Source organism: Lampris incognitus, chromosome 14 (assembly GCF_029633865.1).
Source record: "Lampris incognitus isolate fLamInc1 chromosome 14, fLamInc1.hap2, whole genome shotgun sequence".
Taxonomy (NCBI): Eukaryota; Metazoa; Chordata; class Actinopteri; order Lampriformes; family Lampridae; genus Lampris; species Lampris incognitus.
Genome location: NC_079224.1, coordinates 24661669 through 24676708, shown reverse-complemented (window position 1 = coordinate 24676708; position 15040 = coordinate 24661669). Strand labels below are relative to the sequence as shown.

At 41.0% G+C, this 15040-nt stretch overlaps 2 protein-coding genes across 2 annotated transcripts; one reads left to right on the top strand and one right to left on the bottom strand.

Annotated features, from left to right (window-relative positions):
- Positions 1-9: 9 nt before the first annotated feature.
- Positions 10-3010, bottom strand: LOC130123728 (cytochrome b-c1 complex subunit 6, mitochondrial-like). The gene is made up of 4 exons (XM_056293006.1): positions 2870-3010; positions 2327-2383; positions 712-873; positions 10-546 (listed from the first exon to the last, which is right to left on the bottom strand). The coding sequence occupies exons 1-4, from the start codon at positions 2915-2917 to the stop codon at positions 514-516; spliced, it is 300 nt and encodes a 99-aa protein (XP_056148981.1). The 5' UTR covers positions 2918-3010; the 3' UTR covers positions 10-513.
- A 187-nt stretch (positions 3011-3197) lies between these two features.
- On the top strand, positions 3198-11720 carry nsun4 (NOP2/Sun RNA methyltransferase 4). The gene is made up of 8 exons (XM_056293573.1): positions 3198-3290; positions 4827-5049; positions 6064-6247; positions 6511-6665; positions 9281-9441; positions 9732-9856; positions 10825-10957; positions 11344-11720. The coding sequence occupies exons 1-8, from the start codon at positions 3198-3200 to the stop codon at positions 11485-11487; spliced, it is 1218 nt and encodes a 405-aa protein (XP_056149548.1). The 3' UTR covers positions 11488-11720.
- Positions 11721-15040: the final 3320 nt, after the last annotated feature.

Here is a 15040-nt window from a genome sequence, read left to right as displayed (position 1 = left end):
GACAGCCTCACAGTGCTGTAGGTGTTTTAATACAGAAAATCCTGAGTAGACCATATGCAAGGGCAACCATTTCTGAATAGACAATCATTTGAGGGGATTCAACTAAAAAGCTTTGCCAATTCTGAAAAACAAAACCTAACAATGCTTGTTGCATAATCACAAATGACAAAACAGCAGGGTGCTGGTCATGGCATATTTGATTATCTGGTGAATTACAGTCTTGAGTCCTTCTGAATATTTCTTTACAACTTGGATCCATCTATCACTCACAGCCATCCATCACCCATCTATGCCCCACAACATATTTGCTTTTGATAACATCACATATGCCACTGTATACAGCAAAAGGGCTAGTATGTAGTCTAGGGCACCTAAATACAAAATGAAGTTGTAATTTATTCACAATAATGCACAATAACAGACCTTTTCCTGCTAATATATTGTACATTTCTAGCATTTAAATAGACACAACTGCAATACTCAGCTGTGAATGACAGTAGAGAGGAAGGAACTTCACTTCACATTGTGGAAAAGCTTGTGTGCTACCTGTAAAAATAAAATTACACAATTTGTATTATTTGCCACAAAGACGAGAACTTATTTTTCAAAAAAGGGATGAGGAGAGAAACTCACTAAGGCACCATCTTTCTCTCACTTTCTTTACACGTAAGAAAGTGAGAGAAAGACGGGCATAAAGACACGCACACTTACACAATGGTCCCGTGCATGCAGAAAATCGAAGAGTTCTTCTGTGCAGTCCTCCTCCGTGTGGGATCTGGAGTTAACCCGAGCTTCACAGATCTCCAGACGCTCCTTGTAGTGAACACAGTGTTCTGTCTGTTCACATTTGACTCGAATCGTTTCTAGAGGGTCCTGTGAGTTATACAGAGAGCAGCTTTCAATAAGGAAGAAAATCCATATAGATAAGATGACTCATTTTTAGTGTTGGAAAATAATTAGCTGAATGATGATAGGGCTTTTCTATCAAATATCAATAATGGGAATGGTGCCAACAAGCATTCATGTTTAACACCTGACCTAATTAGGTTACTGTCAAAAGAAAGAAGAAGAAAGCCACTTTATTTTGTCATTGTGTTCTTACAACGAATTGTATTCTTACAACGAATTTGTTCTCTGCATTTAACCCATCCTATCATATAGGAGCAGTGGGCAGCTGCAGCGCCTGGAGACCAGCTCCAGTTCATCTTTCCATTGCCTTGGTCAGGGGCACAGACAGGAGTATTAACCCTAACATGGACGACTTTTTGATGGTGGGAGGAAACCGGAGCACCCGGAGGAAACCAATGTAGACATGGGGAGAACATGCAAATTCCACAGAGAAAGGACCTGGGATGGCCAGGGGTTCGAACCCAGGACCTTCTTGCTGTGAGGCAACGGTGCTAACCACAGGAGTTGGTTAGCATCAAAATGTATCATTAATTTGTCTACTGCTTGCGATACCTAACATAACTTCTCAGTCTAAAGCAAAAAGTGTCTACAATTTGGAGCCCAAAATTTTCAGGGTCATCATTTAAAGATGTGGCATGCATTGTTAGGGTTACTCTTTATTAAGGTAAACTTTTTTAAAAGTTACTGTTTTATAAAACATTCCCACACCTACTTTGTCAGCAATTCATTATGTTAATGTTCCAAGTAGCAAAATACTAAGCATCCTGCTCAAGGAAAACTAATCTTGCAGTACTTGTCACAATACTCTTGTAAAAGGCTGTATATGGGTGGCATGCATCATTAACTGTCCATCATAGTGATGGTCCATACGTTGGCAAAGAATTAAATATTTAAAACAGTAACAGCGTACCAGAAACAGCACATTAAGTGTACTTGCTCTTTTACTTCAATACAGCTATTAGTAGGCTATTCAGCAGCCTAGTCTTTTAGTAGTTTAGGTTTCTTACTCATACAATATTTTGAAATGTACACATTTTAAACACATTGCATTTGGATATTGTATACATATGTGCTCTGAAACACAATATACATTATAGGGTTAGCTACAAAGTGCAGTGATACTACTCTACTTAGGGGAATTTAAGGATAATTAACTAGTACAGCCATGTTTTGAATTGAACTCTGACCTCTGGTTAAAGGATGACTTCACAAACCACTTAGCCACCCTATTCCAAATCCTTTATAAGTATAACTTTGCTTATGAGGCAGATTCCCATTTTGATTCTTGGATGGTCAACTAATATTTTGAGAGGCTTTATCTATGTTCTTTGAAGTGAATAACAAGTGGGTTTCCAGGACAACAAACTAAAGACACTCCATATATAGTGGTGCATTTGCAATCTGTACAATAACTTACCACCATGTCTTCTTCCTCCTCCTCTTCTTCTTCCTCCTCCTCCGGTGCCTGCTCCTCCTGTTCGGTGACAACATAAGCTACATAAGCAACCATTCATTATCTATGGATTCAAACGCACGTGACCTCCGATCAAATCCCATGCCATTATATAACCCCTGTTATACAACCTCTAGTGTGCACTACTTTAATAAATTCGTACAGCATACTGGATTTCATTGTGGCTGACAGGGCCTTTCAATGATGTGTACATTGAGCATTTGCTGTATCAGTACCCTGCTAAATGTTGTCAACAATGGATGCCCTGACACAATCTCAATCTTAACTATACGAATGTGGCTCAAACGAATTTTGATCACACAACATTGGGCATTACATATTAAATTTCCCTTGGCAACGTTTGTCCAGGGAGAGCGGACACTAAACGGGGACGGGACGCTGGTATCGGAACAGGCGTTTGCCTCTTCAGTAGCGCAGAGTTGTGTAACTTTAGTTAAACACACACATAAACTCAACGATGCGGCAGCGTTATAAAACTGCCATTACCTCGTCATCGGGTTCACCGTACGTGATCATTTTCATCTCGAAGACCATGATTACAGTCCGAAAGTTCACAAAGAATGAGGAAAAACGTGAGAGAATGCGGTACCAAAGCAAACGCTCCGGTCGGAGGACGTTTAAGGTCACACGTAGGAAACGGCTGAACAGTGACCCGGATGACTGTTTCTATTCGTCTACATCGTCTTCCTGAAATGACCTTCATCCAACCGCTGCTACGGGTTTGACACGAAGCCCGCCCACCGGTGCAAAACGTGAGGAACATGTTTTCCGGGGATTGAGGAGAGTCCGGAATATTAATCCGTCGCACGACAGAATGGCGGCGCTCTCTGACACAAGAATCCTACTAAGGAGAATTAACAATTTGCGGTGCTACATACCCAGACGAACCCGAGTGAAAAAAAAATGGGTATGTCTTTATCCCTAATTTTACCCGAATCAGCCGCATGTAATAGTGCTTCCTAAAATGTATGTCTATAGTTACAGTATGCTTTTTCATAAATAGATATGATAATCTTTCTAGAGCTGTCTCGTAAGTAACCAAGTACAAGAAGCATTTTATATCTCCCACACATCTATATATTCATATGTATGCATGTTTTTCATTCAGATTTTTTATTTTTTATTTTTTTTGCTTTTGAAATTAATAGCACATGTTGCTCAAAACAAAGCAAATAAAAATATGAAATAAACACAATACACTCGTCTGGCACACACCCCTCATACGCATGTTCCCTCATAGGTTAACTATTGGTTAAGGTTAGGGTAAGGTAAGGTAAGCGTTGGGTTAAGGTTAGGTAGAGGTTGAGGTTAAGTCAGGTTAAGGTAGTTTAGGTTAGGTTTATGTAAATTCAATGAAGTAGGGTTGAGGGAACATAGATACGCTCTCCCTCATACCATGGAGCTCCACTCACAACACTGCCTAATAAAACATCCCATTCCACAAAGTATAATACAGTAAACTCTGTTGTACAATGTTATACAACAACAAAGGATCAGGTTGGGGTCAACCCTCCCAAAAACTATGCATGTGAAGAACTTACACGTTGCATCTCATTCATTACCTGCACTTAAACTGATGTGGCAAGATGAAATGTAGTCAAGGTGCATGTTGCAGAATCCAAAACACAAATTTACACTCCTGAATGTAAGGTAAAAAGTAAAATAATACTGTCCAGTTTTTATAAATTGTTTTGAAAAGGGCACTCTGTGGTTGAAATTAACATAACTGTCTTGATGACAAATCTCAGTACACTTTAATTGCAGTAGATCATCAGTTTTTCCAGAGGGAAGTAACAGTCTAACATTGTTTTTCAATTAACTTATAAAGCAAATATGGCCTCAGAAGTCTCGATCCATTTTAACGACAGCAGATCATCAGTCTTTTCAGAGAGAAGAAATAGTCTAATTTTGTTTACAATCAGCTTATAAAACAGATATTGTCTCTACCTGAGGAAATTTGGTTTGCAATCTCAGTGCCTTCTTTTAAATCACTTCTCAAAACTTACTTTTACATTAAGGCATTTTAGAGCAAAGCTGTTGTCAGCCAGTTTTATATTTCTCTTTTATCACTTTTTTTCACTTATTTTAATCATACACTTTGTTTTATTGGGTTCAGTGTTCTATGTTTTATTTATGTTCTTGTGATTTTCATCCTGTTTTGCCTTGTTCTGTAAAGCAGATCAGGTCTTGTGCTTTGTGTTTTTATTATGTTTTTTTTATCTTGACTGTTTGTAATATTTTATCTTGTATTGTAAAGCGACTTGTAATATGGTTTTGAAAGGTGCTCTTTAAATAAATTTATTATTATTATTTACTCATGCAATTTGCTCTTCAATTTGGAAATTCAACCTAGATGACCAAAATCAGAATTGAGTGTTAAAAACTAAATAAAACCAGTCTTTTCTTACTACCTCAGTGAAATAATTTGTTTTTCTCTTAACAGGCTGCCTCTCAGCCCAAGTTCCCTGCCACTCGTTTGGCTCTCCAGTACTTCGATGCCACCTATAGCATACAGCTAGGACAACAGTGGCCCTCGGTACGTGGCAGCTTGTTATCAGAGCGCAAGTATGGAGCCCTGCTCAACAACTTCTCTGACTACAAGGTCGCCTTGGCTGACCTCCAAGACAAGGGTTGTAAAGATTTTATCAGCCACACAGACGTGGAAGGTAGGCATGCAATTCCAACATTTCAGTCAGTAGGGATGTGGTTCAGGCAGATTGAGGAGAATTCTGTGCTTTTCAAACTCCCCTTTTGATTTAAGGAGGCCAATCAAAGTGAGGTTTCTTTGAAGGCATTTGGAAAGCCTAGCTACAATGTCTGCCATTTGCAGACATTTTAGTTATTCCTTCCTAATGAACGAAGTTTCAGTATTTCTGTTAGGGGTTAATAAATTCATAATTTTGGCTAATTAATTATGGGCTCATTAAAGTTTTTATGAGCTCCCTGAAATAGGTGAATGTAAACACTGGCTGTTTACTTTCTGTAGTGTGGAATAATAAGGAGCAAGCCTGTATGATTTTTGAGAGCGTTCTCTCAATTTTTATGGTGAGGGCTTTTTAAGTTATGGCTTCATATGGAACAGCTCTTCAACCTTACAAACACTAATTGCAATCTCGTCCTTCACTCTGTGTGTGCATTTTTGGTGAAATGAAATTCAGCCATAATTACCATTTTTAGCTGTTTCTATTGATTGTTGGCAGCCATCTCACACACATGGATACACAAAGCACAGACAGGGTTACTTACACAGGGTATGAATATCTATCAATTGACCTGCTATTTTGGGACCCTACAGAATATCCATTGGTAGACTCTAGAAAAACATTTTCATGTCAACATATTGACAATAAGGTTAATATGACTTAGTTCTTAGCTTTTTTGAGCCACAGGATTTTTTTTTGTTCCAAATCATATAATTTGCTTAATTATTATTAAAGATTTAGATTTAAGTTAACGGATAAGAGGGGCCTATAGTGGATGTGTCTTGAATCCTCTGTAGCTAGGTTTTAAATATGAATGTTTTTTTTTTGTTTCATTTGTTGTCATGTGCTAATGATTGTATTAAAAAACTAATCATCATACCTTTCTCTCTAAAAATGTTTTTTTGTTCAACTCTTATTTTATTTTCAAATTTCATTAAGAGAAAATGCTTACTTTCGCTTATCTTCCAATCCTACAAGTTCAGTCATTCTTGGATCAAGGAGATGGAGAAGATTCAGATGCCAAGAAGGAGGAGAAATGCAGCGGTGATTTCTCGAAGAAACATGAAAGTGATGGTGAAGAATTCGCCACCCCACATCTTCACCCCAACATAAAGTGTTTAGTGTTCCCCAGAGGAGATATCACAAGATTCAAGCCTACCAGGTGAACTGTTTGTTTGTTTATTTGTTTGTTTGTTTTTAGTTTGGAAATATATTTTGGAAGTTTCTGTTTTTGCTTGTGAGGATACAAAAATTCCCTTTAGCTATTGTCCATCATTGAAATGACAAAACAGTAGCATGTGCTTGTTTTTGGATAATGAAGATACCAGACTATATCCAGTATGTTATTGATAATCAAATAACCTGATGCCAAAGAGCAACCTTAATTTCAGCTTTCACCCTCTCTGTCCTCCTTGTCCTGTGTAGGCCAGATATGTATGGGTTACTAAATTACTACCTCATGGATGCAGCATCTGTGTTGCCTTGCTTGGCTCTGGATGTTCAGGAGGGCCACAGCCTGTTGGACCTTTGTGCTGCTCCCGGAGGCAAGACCTTGACCTTACTTCAGACACAGGCCCTTCGTAAGAAGAATACTCTCATCTCTGTCCTCTCTTTTTAGATGCAAAGCAACTTGTGGGCCTATAAGAGGAAGACACTAATTTACTAACTAACTAACTCACTCACTCACTCACTCACTCACTCACTCACTCACTCACTCACTCACTCACTCACTCACTCACTCACTCACACACACACACACTCATATGCATCGATCAGCAAAGCATTAAAACAACTGACAGGTAAGTGAATAACATTGATTATCTCATTACAATAGCACCCGTCAAGGGGTGGGATATATTAGGGACCAAGTGAACAATCAGTTCTTGAAGTTGATGTGCTGGGGGAGCAGTTGCCCCACCGCCTGCCCCTTTCCACCACCAGAAAGCGCAGTGCGCACAGCCATGTTCTTGTGGGGGTCCCCCCCCATTTCCGTCTGCGGCGTGTTTTTATGGCGCATCATGGTGGTTGGGGGGCCATCGTTGCAGAGCGGTGTCTGACGCCATGTCTTGGAATCAGGAAAATGGGCAAGCATAAGGATCTGAGCGACAAAAGGTCACTGGCACCCAAGGCTCATTGATGCGCGTGGCGAGCGAAGGCTAGCCCGTCTGGTCCGATCCCACAGAAGAACTACTGTAGCTCAAATTGCTGAAAAAGTTAATGCTGGCTATGATAGACAGGTGTCAGAACTCATGGTGCATTGCAGCTTGCTGCGTATAGGGCTGCACATAGCTACAGACCAGTCAGAGTGCCCATGATGACTCCTGTCCACTACTGAAAGTGCCTACAATGGGCACGTGAGCATCGGGGTTGGACCATGGAACAGTGGAAGGAGGTAGCTTGGTCTGATGAATAACGTTTTCTGTTACATCATGTGGATGGCCAGGTGCGTGTGCGTCATTTACCTGGGGAAGAGATGGCACCAGGATGTACAATGGGAAGAAGGTGAGCCAGCGGAAGCAGTGTGATGCTCTGGGCAATGTTCTGCTGGGAAACCTTGGGTCCTGGCATTCATGTGGATGTTACTTTGACATGTGCCACCTACCTAAACATTATTGCTGACCAGGTACACCCCTTCATGGCTATCGTATATTCCCTGACGACAGTGACCTCTTTCAGCAGGATAATGCGCCTTGCCAAACTGCAAAAATTGTTCAGGAATGGTTTGAGGAACTTTCCACAAAGTTCAGGGTGTTGCCTTGGCCTCCAAATTCCCCAGATCTCAATCAGATTGAGCATCTGTGGGATGTGCTGGAAAAACAAGTCCGATCCATGGAGGCCTCACTTCGCAACTTACAGGACTTCAAAGATCTGCTGCTAACGTCTTGGTGCCAGACACTAGAGGACTCCTTCAGAGGTCTTGTGGAGTCCATGTCTCGATGGGTCAGAACTGTTTTGGCGGCACAAGGGGGACTTACACAATATTAGGCAGGTGGTTTTAATGTTTTGGCTGATTGGTGTACATACGTATTCTCTCTCTCTTTCTCTCTCTCTCTCTCTCTCTCTCTCTCTCTCTCTCTCTCTCTCTCTCTCTCTCTCTCTCTCTCTCTTGCTTTTCTCATTGGCAGCTAGTCTGTCTCCAGCGGGGGCTAATGAAACAGAAAATTGAAAGCAGGGCTCTAAAATGTAAACGTATTCAGCAAGGCTTGAAAATGAAGACAAATAAATTACAGAAAACATTAAACAATTTCAATTACAACTTGTTCTCCCCTCTGGGAATCCCCCTCAGATAGGACGTACCATTTTCGCTTCTATGTACTGCTTGCTGTTCTTTCGTGACGTGTGCTGTGTGTCCACAAAGACCTTTTAAAGAAACCTGAGTAACACCGGTGCTGGGGGTGAGTACTTGGATAGCGCTGTGTGAAAAGCAGGTGCTGAGTATCGGGAGGAGATGCTCGGTAGATTTTGCTGCTCAGTGACAAGTTTCATGACAAAAGAAATATTGCCCTGCTTTTAATTTATTCATAAAGATATAGATTTATTCACATGGTTGATACACATATAGTGTGTCAACTAAGCAGGGGGGGTTACTGTTATCAGCACTGTCTATTCATTGATTTTCACTTTTGGCAATGTCGCTCTAGCTTTTGTTTCCTTTCTGCTTCCGCCCATCCTTCATCCTTATTGGTTGGTGGAATGGGAAGTGACATTCCTGAGCCAATTGCTTCAACAAAAGTTGAAATAGTGTTGGAAAGAGGAGGAGCACTCACAGTTCAGGTTCTTGTAGTGGGTTGAGAGCTCTCAGAGTGCCACCTTTCCATAGAAAATAATATGAAAGTAAAGGGATTGATTTTTTTAAATTGTATTTTATTTTTTTTGTTAATGGGTGTTTGATGGACTCATGGCCAGAGTCTACTGGACACAAATTCACCAAGGCCTAACTTGCTAGTGCCTCACATCTATGGGACTGTCCTTGTTTCTAACCAGGTCCTTGCTGAGTGAATTGTTGTTCTCTGTTTCTGAGAAATATTGTTGTTCAGTTAGTTGGATTAATAATCCGCTCACTGTAGTTTGTGTGTGTTTGTGTGTGTGTGTGTGTGTGTGTGTGTGTGGTGTGGTGTGTGTGTGTGTGTGTGTGTGTGTGTGTGTGTGTGTGTGTGTGTGTGTGTGTACGTGTACGCGTGTACATATGCCAAAGGTTTCCTCAGTGTAAATGATTCCTCGGCGTCTCGAACCTCGCGTCTCAACAGGGTTCTCCACAGCTATGTCCCCAAGGAACTACTGACAGATAACAGACTACGCATCACCTCCTTTGATGGCACAAAATGGGGGGAAATTGAGAGCCAAACCTTTGACAGAGTAAGGATTCATAACCTTCAACTGTTTCAATGTTATTTGAAGTTACTCTTTATTTTGAAGAAAAACAGGAGACATACAATATGGTTTTTATAACCTGTTTCCAAAGGTTTTCAAAGTTTGCTGATCGTACAAACTTTGAAAGTTTACACACACACACACACACACACACACACACACACACACACACACACACACACACACACACACACACACACACACACACACACACACACACACACACACACACTTCAACTCCCTCTTCACACACATAATTTATTTTCTGTCTTCAGGTCCTTGTTGACGTCCCCTGTACCACAGACAGACATTCGGTCATGGAGGACGACAACAACATTTTCTTAAGGAGCAGGACCAGCGAGAGAAGGAAGCTGCCCCAGCTACAGCTGGAGCTCCTGCTGTAAGTGACGCTCAGCGTGGCAGTCCAACAGGATCTGCTTCATCTTAACAAAACACTTCTAATAAAAACTGGGGGGGGGGGGGGGGGGCTTAACCAAAAGTCCAGAGGGCGATATTCTTGCCATGTGCGACAAGCCTGTCTATTGATCTAAAGTATTGTAATGGCAAATTATGTCACATAATATTTTAGGTTAGTGTTTTCAGTAGAAAGAATACTCAGAGTTTCTGTCTGTATAAAATTGCTTCTTTTGGTTTTCATTTTTATATATATATATATATATATATATATATATATATATATATATATATATATATATTATATATATATATATATATAAAAGCTATCTTGCTGTTTTCAGAATTAAGTGTCTCATTGTACTCTCACCTCTGAGATCAGCTCATACCAGAGAGGACCAGTTTCTAATGATTATACTGCTCAAAGAAGTGCCTTTAAATAAACGTTATCAAGACAAAGCATCAATGTTATGAACAAATAATACAGACGATTAGTAGCATCTGTCTCAAAACTGTGTAAAAGCTTTTTTTTTCTTACAAATGCCAATTTTAATCATGCAATTAATATTTTAACTCATTAAACTTAATGTATTATAATGTGTTTAGGAAAACTTCATATGTAATAATGCAGCATTTAATGTAATTATTATATGTATTAAACCAGAATGGATGGTTGTGTAGGATGGATGTTTTTTAAAAAAAATCAACCAGATGGATGGACCCTTAGACACCTTTAGCAGACAACACTTTTGGATGAGTCAAAATTAAGCTGTTCCAGCAGTATAAGTGACATGACTGTGAAAGGAGGTGTATAACATCTAATATATCAGACTTGTAATGCCAACAGAAGTGCTAGTTCCACAATAGGAGCTCGGGAGTCCTAACATTTATCCTGCAGATGAAATGCTTATATAATGTCAATGTTTTGTATTGTCCCCTACTCCTGTGCTGCAGGGCTGGTATCCAGGCGGCACGTCCAGGCGGAGTGATCGTCTACTCCACCTGCTCTCTTTCCCAACTCCAGAACCAGTATGTGGTGGAACAAGCCATTCATCAGGCCAGAGACAAACACGGCATCCACCTTCAGGTCAGTGGACACACACACACACACACACACACACACACACACACACACACACACACACACACACACACACACACACACACACACACACACACACACACGGATACCTAGTCACACGTTTGACATAATTACTCAACAACAACAAACAAAGCATAACGTACCAAAGGGTAAATACTCTGTGGAGAGATGTGGTAATTCTCTCTCACAGTCCGCAGGGTTTGATTTACCTACCAAAACAGTTTATTTCTAAGTCTTAGTAGTGTAGTGCTATGTTTAAAATCAGCTCTCTGAGGATAGTTGCATTTTTTTTAATTGTGAGTCTAAACCTGAATCCTGTCTTTCCTGTTCATAACGGGAATGTCTTTTAATATGATCCAATCCACCTCCAGGTAGTCAGTCTCCGACCCTTGACTCACCTCTTTCGGAAAACCTTCCACTTTGCCTCCGACCTCCCCCTGGGTGAGATGGTCCTCCCACACCTCACTGCTAACTTTGGACCCATCTACATGTGTAAACTGAAGCGGCTGAGTTAGAAAAGGATGCTAATGAAGCAGTTAAAGAAAAATGGACATTGACAAGTGTCACTGACTTCTGGGCTATTGGGTAGGTCCTTTGAATCCCATTTGCTTGCCTCAAGTTCATGTGTAACCTACGCTGCTCCGGAGTATGTAGAGCACAGCTTATGGCAGGTACAGATGATTAAAACACTGCAGAGGCATGAGTTTGATGGGGGGGGGGTTTGTTGTTTTAGGTCTCTTTATTTGTATGTCAGAAAACAGAAGAAAAACAACACATAAACAATTTAAACAATGCACATTTCTGTGTATTTCTTCTCCCTGCTTTACCCAAAGGAGCTTCACCCCAATACCCTAATTGCACCTTTTATGACATTTTATAACACTGAAAACATACATTACTAGGAAAAATATGGTATTCATGAAGTTGTAATGACTGCGGAGTCCATCTTTTCTACATAGGTCAGGACAGATGCCAAATGTATAAAATCTAAGAGCCCAATCGTCTCTAACATATGTAATTTTTTCCTAGCATCAGTTAATGTGTAAATTCTTTAATCCAGAAACTCAATTTTAGTGGGGATTTAACTTTACGCTTAAACAGTGTAAGTTGCTGACTAAGAGGGTTGCAAAGGCTTTCATAAATTTCAGCGTATCGACTGATTCAAATGTCGGGTGAGGTCACTCCATACATTGCAATACCAGCAGAACGCTGTAAAAGTGTTTGGGATGAGTTTTTTGACCAGTTTCAGAGATGCAAAAGAAGGTCTTTCAGTCTATGGATGTGGATTTTGTTATGTCAGCTGCAAGGAATCGCCATAATCAAAATGTATTATGTTGATGCAGAGGAGTGCCAAAAAAATATTTGTTTTGTTCACAAACAAGTTTTTTTCCCCTCTGCGTATATTTATATTTTGCCACCAACACTCTGCAAATGAACCACGATTGCGTACCCATATTTGCCATTGTTACCATTTACCATAAATATTTACCATATTTACCATTGCATAACCATATTGAACCATTGGCCAATCAAGAATTGAGTAGGCTAGCCATGTGATATTTGGCTGTCAGACTTGTCACTCACAAGAAAATGGTGGTGGATAAAGAGAAAACGGCAGTGGATAGACAAAATTCATGAACTGAAGCCCAAGATGTAGGTCATGTAGCTATAAGCTACACAAGATGTAGGTATGACATGTAGGTCAGGTGAATCGGCCATACTAAATTGTCCCTAGGTGTGAATGTGTCAGCCCTGCGATGGAATGGCGGCCTGTCCAGGGTGTCTCCCCGTCTGCCGCCCAGTGACTGCTGAGATAGGCTCCAGCATTCTGCGACCCTAAGTAGGATAAGCAGCTTGAATAATGGATGGATGGAATGGCACTCTGCAAATTAGCGTCATAAGAATGCAGAAATTAAAGAAAAATGAACGCGAAAAATTACAGAGCAGGGTTTTATCTCACTATTACAATTCATCTTGTATCATCAAGTGTACACAGATCAGTTGGAGCATTTCCCATTTGATCAAGAAAGGGCTTTCAGACCTTATACAATTCATTCATCTTATTTTCCTCCAAATTGTTCAACCTTACAAGAGCAATTATGCCATACAGGGATTTATACCTTTGCAAAATGCATTTCCTTACACCCGATAAAGGACCTCCATTCAGTTTTTCTAAGTGGAATAAGAAATTATCAATAGATGAACCAAGTATAGAAGAAGGGGCGTCAGTGGAAAGGTTATGCTAGCATGATTTTCATCTCCCTTCTGCAAAATAGTTGGTCACAATTGAGTTAAAACTGTGATCATGAGGATTTGTACACTTTAAAAACATTGTTGACTGAACCAGCTTAGCTCCCTCAGATTTTTATGCTATGCAGCTTTATCCCCCCCCCCCCCCCGTAGGCCACTGCAAAACATAATTAATTCATGTAGGACCTTTTGTCGTGCAGAATAGACGTTACCCCCCAATAAGGAGCAGTGCATTACATTATTTGTCCACTAGATGTCGCAAATGGTTCATGTGTTCCAAAATACCAAGGTTACGTTATGTTAAAACGACTTCTCTGCAACTTCGTTAAGGATGTCCGTATTTCTGTAGATGGACAGAGATGAACTCGACTGCATCAACTACAGCCTTCCAATCTGCTTGAGATGGGGGGATGAGATGGAACTGAATGGGTCAGGCCTATTCCACCATTCAGTCTTGATAACTTTGCCTAATAATGCATTACGAGCGACAGCAAGGGTATATACGCCTAATGAAAACAGGAAATTTACTCGTTTGACCGTTTGGGGTGTTTTTTTTTGTTTTTTTTTCCCCACATCCGAATCTTGAGACTCTCATTACTACAGCGGGATTGCCTTGCATTGCTTTGCATCAGCATCACTGCAACGTGTTTGTTCTCCGGTCTTATCATATCATATAACCTAATGCGAGTGGAAACTGTCTCTCTCTCCCTCTCTGTCTCTCTCGCTCTCTCTTTCTTTTCCCCATCACACTGCCGATGACCCTTTATGTCGCCCTGGCCAGGCAATGTAGCGTGAAAAAGGTGCGTGGTGCGTCTAACGAGTGTATGGGGCACAGTACCGGAGTGTCATTGATGTCCCACAGTCATTAAGGCCCTCACGGAAGTGGGAGCCGGGGCTCCATCACTGTGGAGGGACGGGACGGGACAGAGGGGCCGTTGGCTCCAAAGATGAACAATAAAGAGGCAGGGGAGTGCCGAGAGCCGCCGCCTCCGTCTTTTTATTCCACAGATGAGTGCAGATAATTTTCGGTGCGATTGTGAGTGATTACTGCATTACTGCGGTGCAAGGGGGGATGTATCAGGGAATGCAGGGGGAATTAATGACACATAAAAACTATTTTTGCATCGGCTGCTTCCGTCTCCGGGGGCTCGGATGCCGGCGCGTGCATCTTGTGATTACCTAAACGTATTGTAAATATGTGTTTCCTATGGGCCCTTACATAAATTTACATGTTTTAACACTCGGGAGACGGCAGACTATTAGGGACGAATTCCTCCTGACTGGCTGCTTTATTATTGAATTAGCCAGTGATGCGCTGGGCTTGTGTGTCGGTGCAAGCCCCTGCTATCAAAGGCAACACATATACAATGTGTTATCATTATTAAGGGGATGAACATTATGGGTCTCAATCCACATTACTATTCGTCTGTAATGTTAACGAATTTTCATTTATTTCTTCTGTTTTTTTTTTATAGACATACAAAACGTAGCAATGGTCTCAATCCTTTCGATCATCCGTTTTTAATATGAAAGTGAATTGCCACGGTTGAAAGAGGCCCCGATCGCCAGTGGAGACGGGGTGAGACAACAGCGGTGCAGCCCGTAGCTCGTCATATTGGTCAGACTCAACCTGTAGCAGATCCAAGCGGTCGCTGCAGTGTGTGTACATTAAGGCAGATGCTGCGTGCTGGGGGCAGGGATCAGACGTGCATCCCTGTTAAGCTGTGGGACAGAGACAGAGAGAGAAAGAGGGGTGGGGGGGGGTCTCTTCAGTGGTGGTCTTTGTCCCAGACACACTTTGAAAACTGGTCCCAGCAG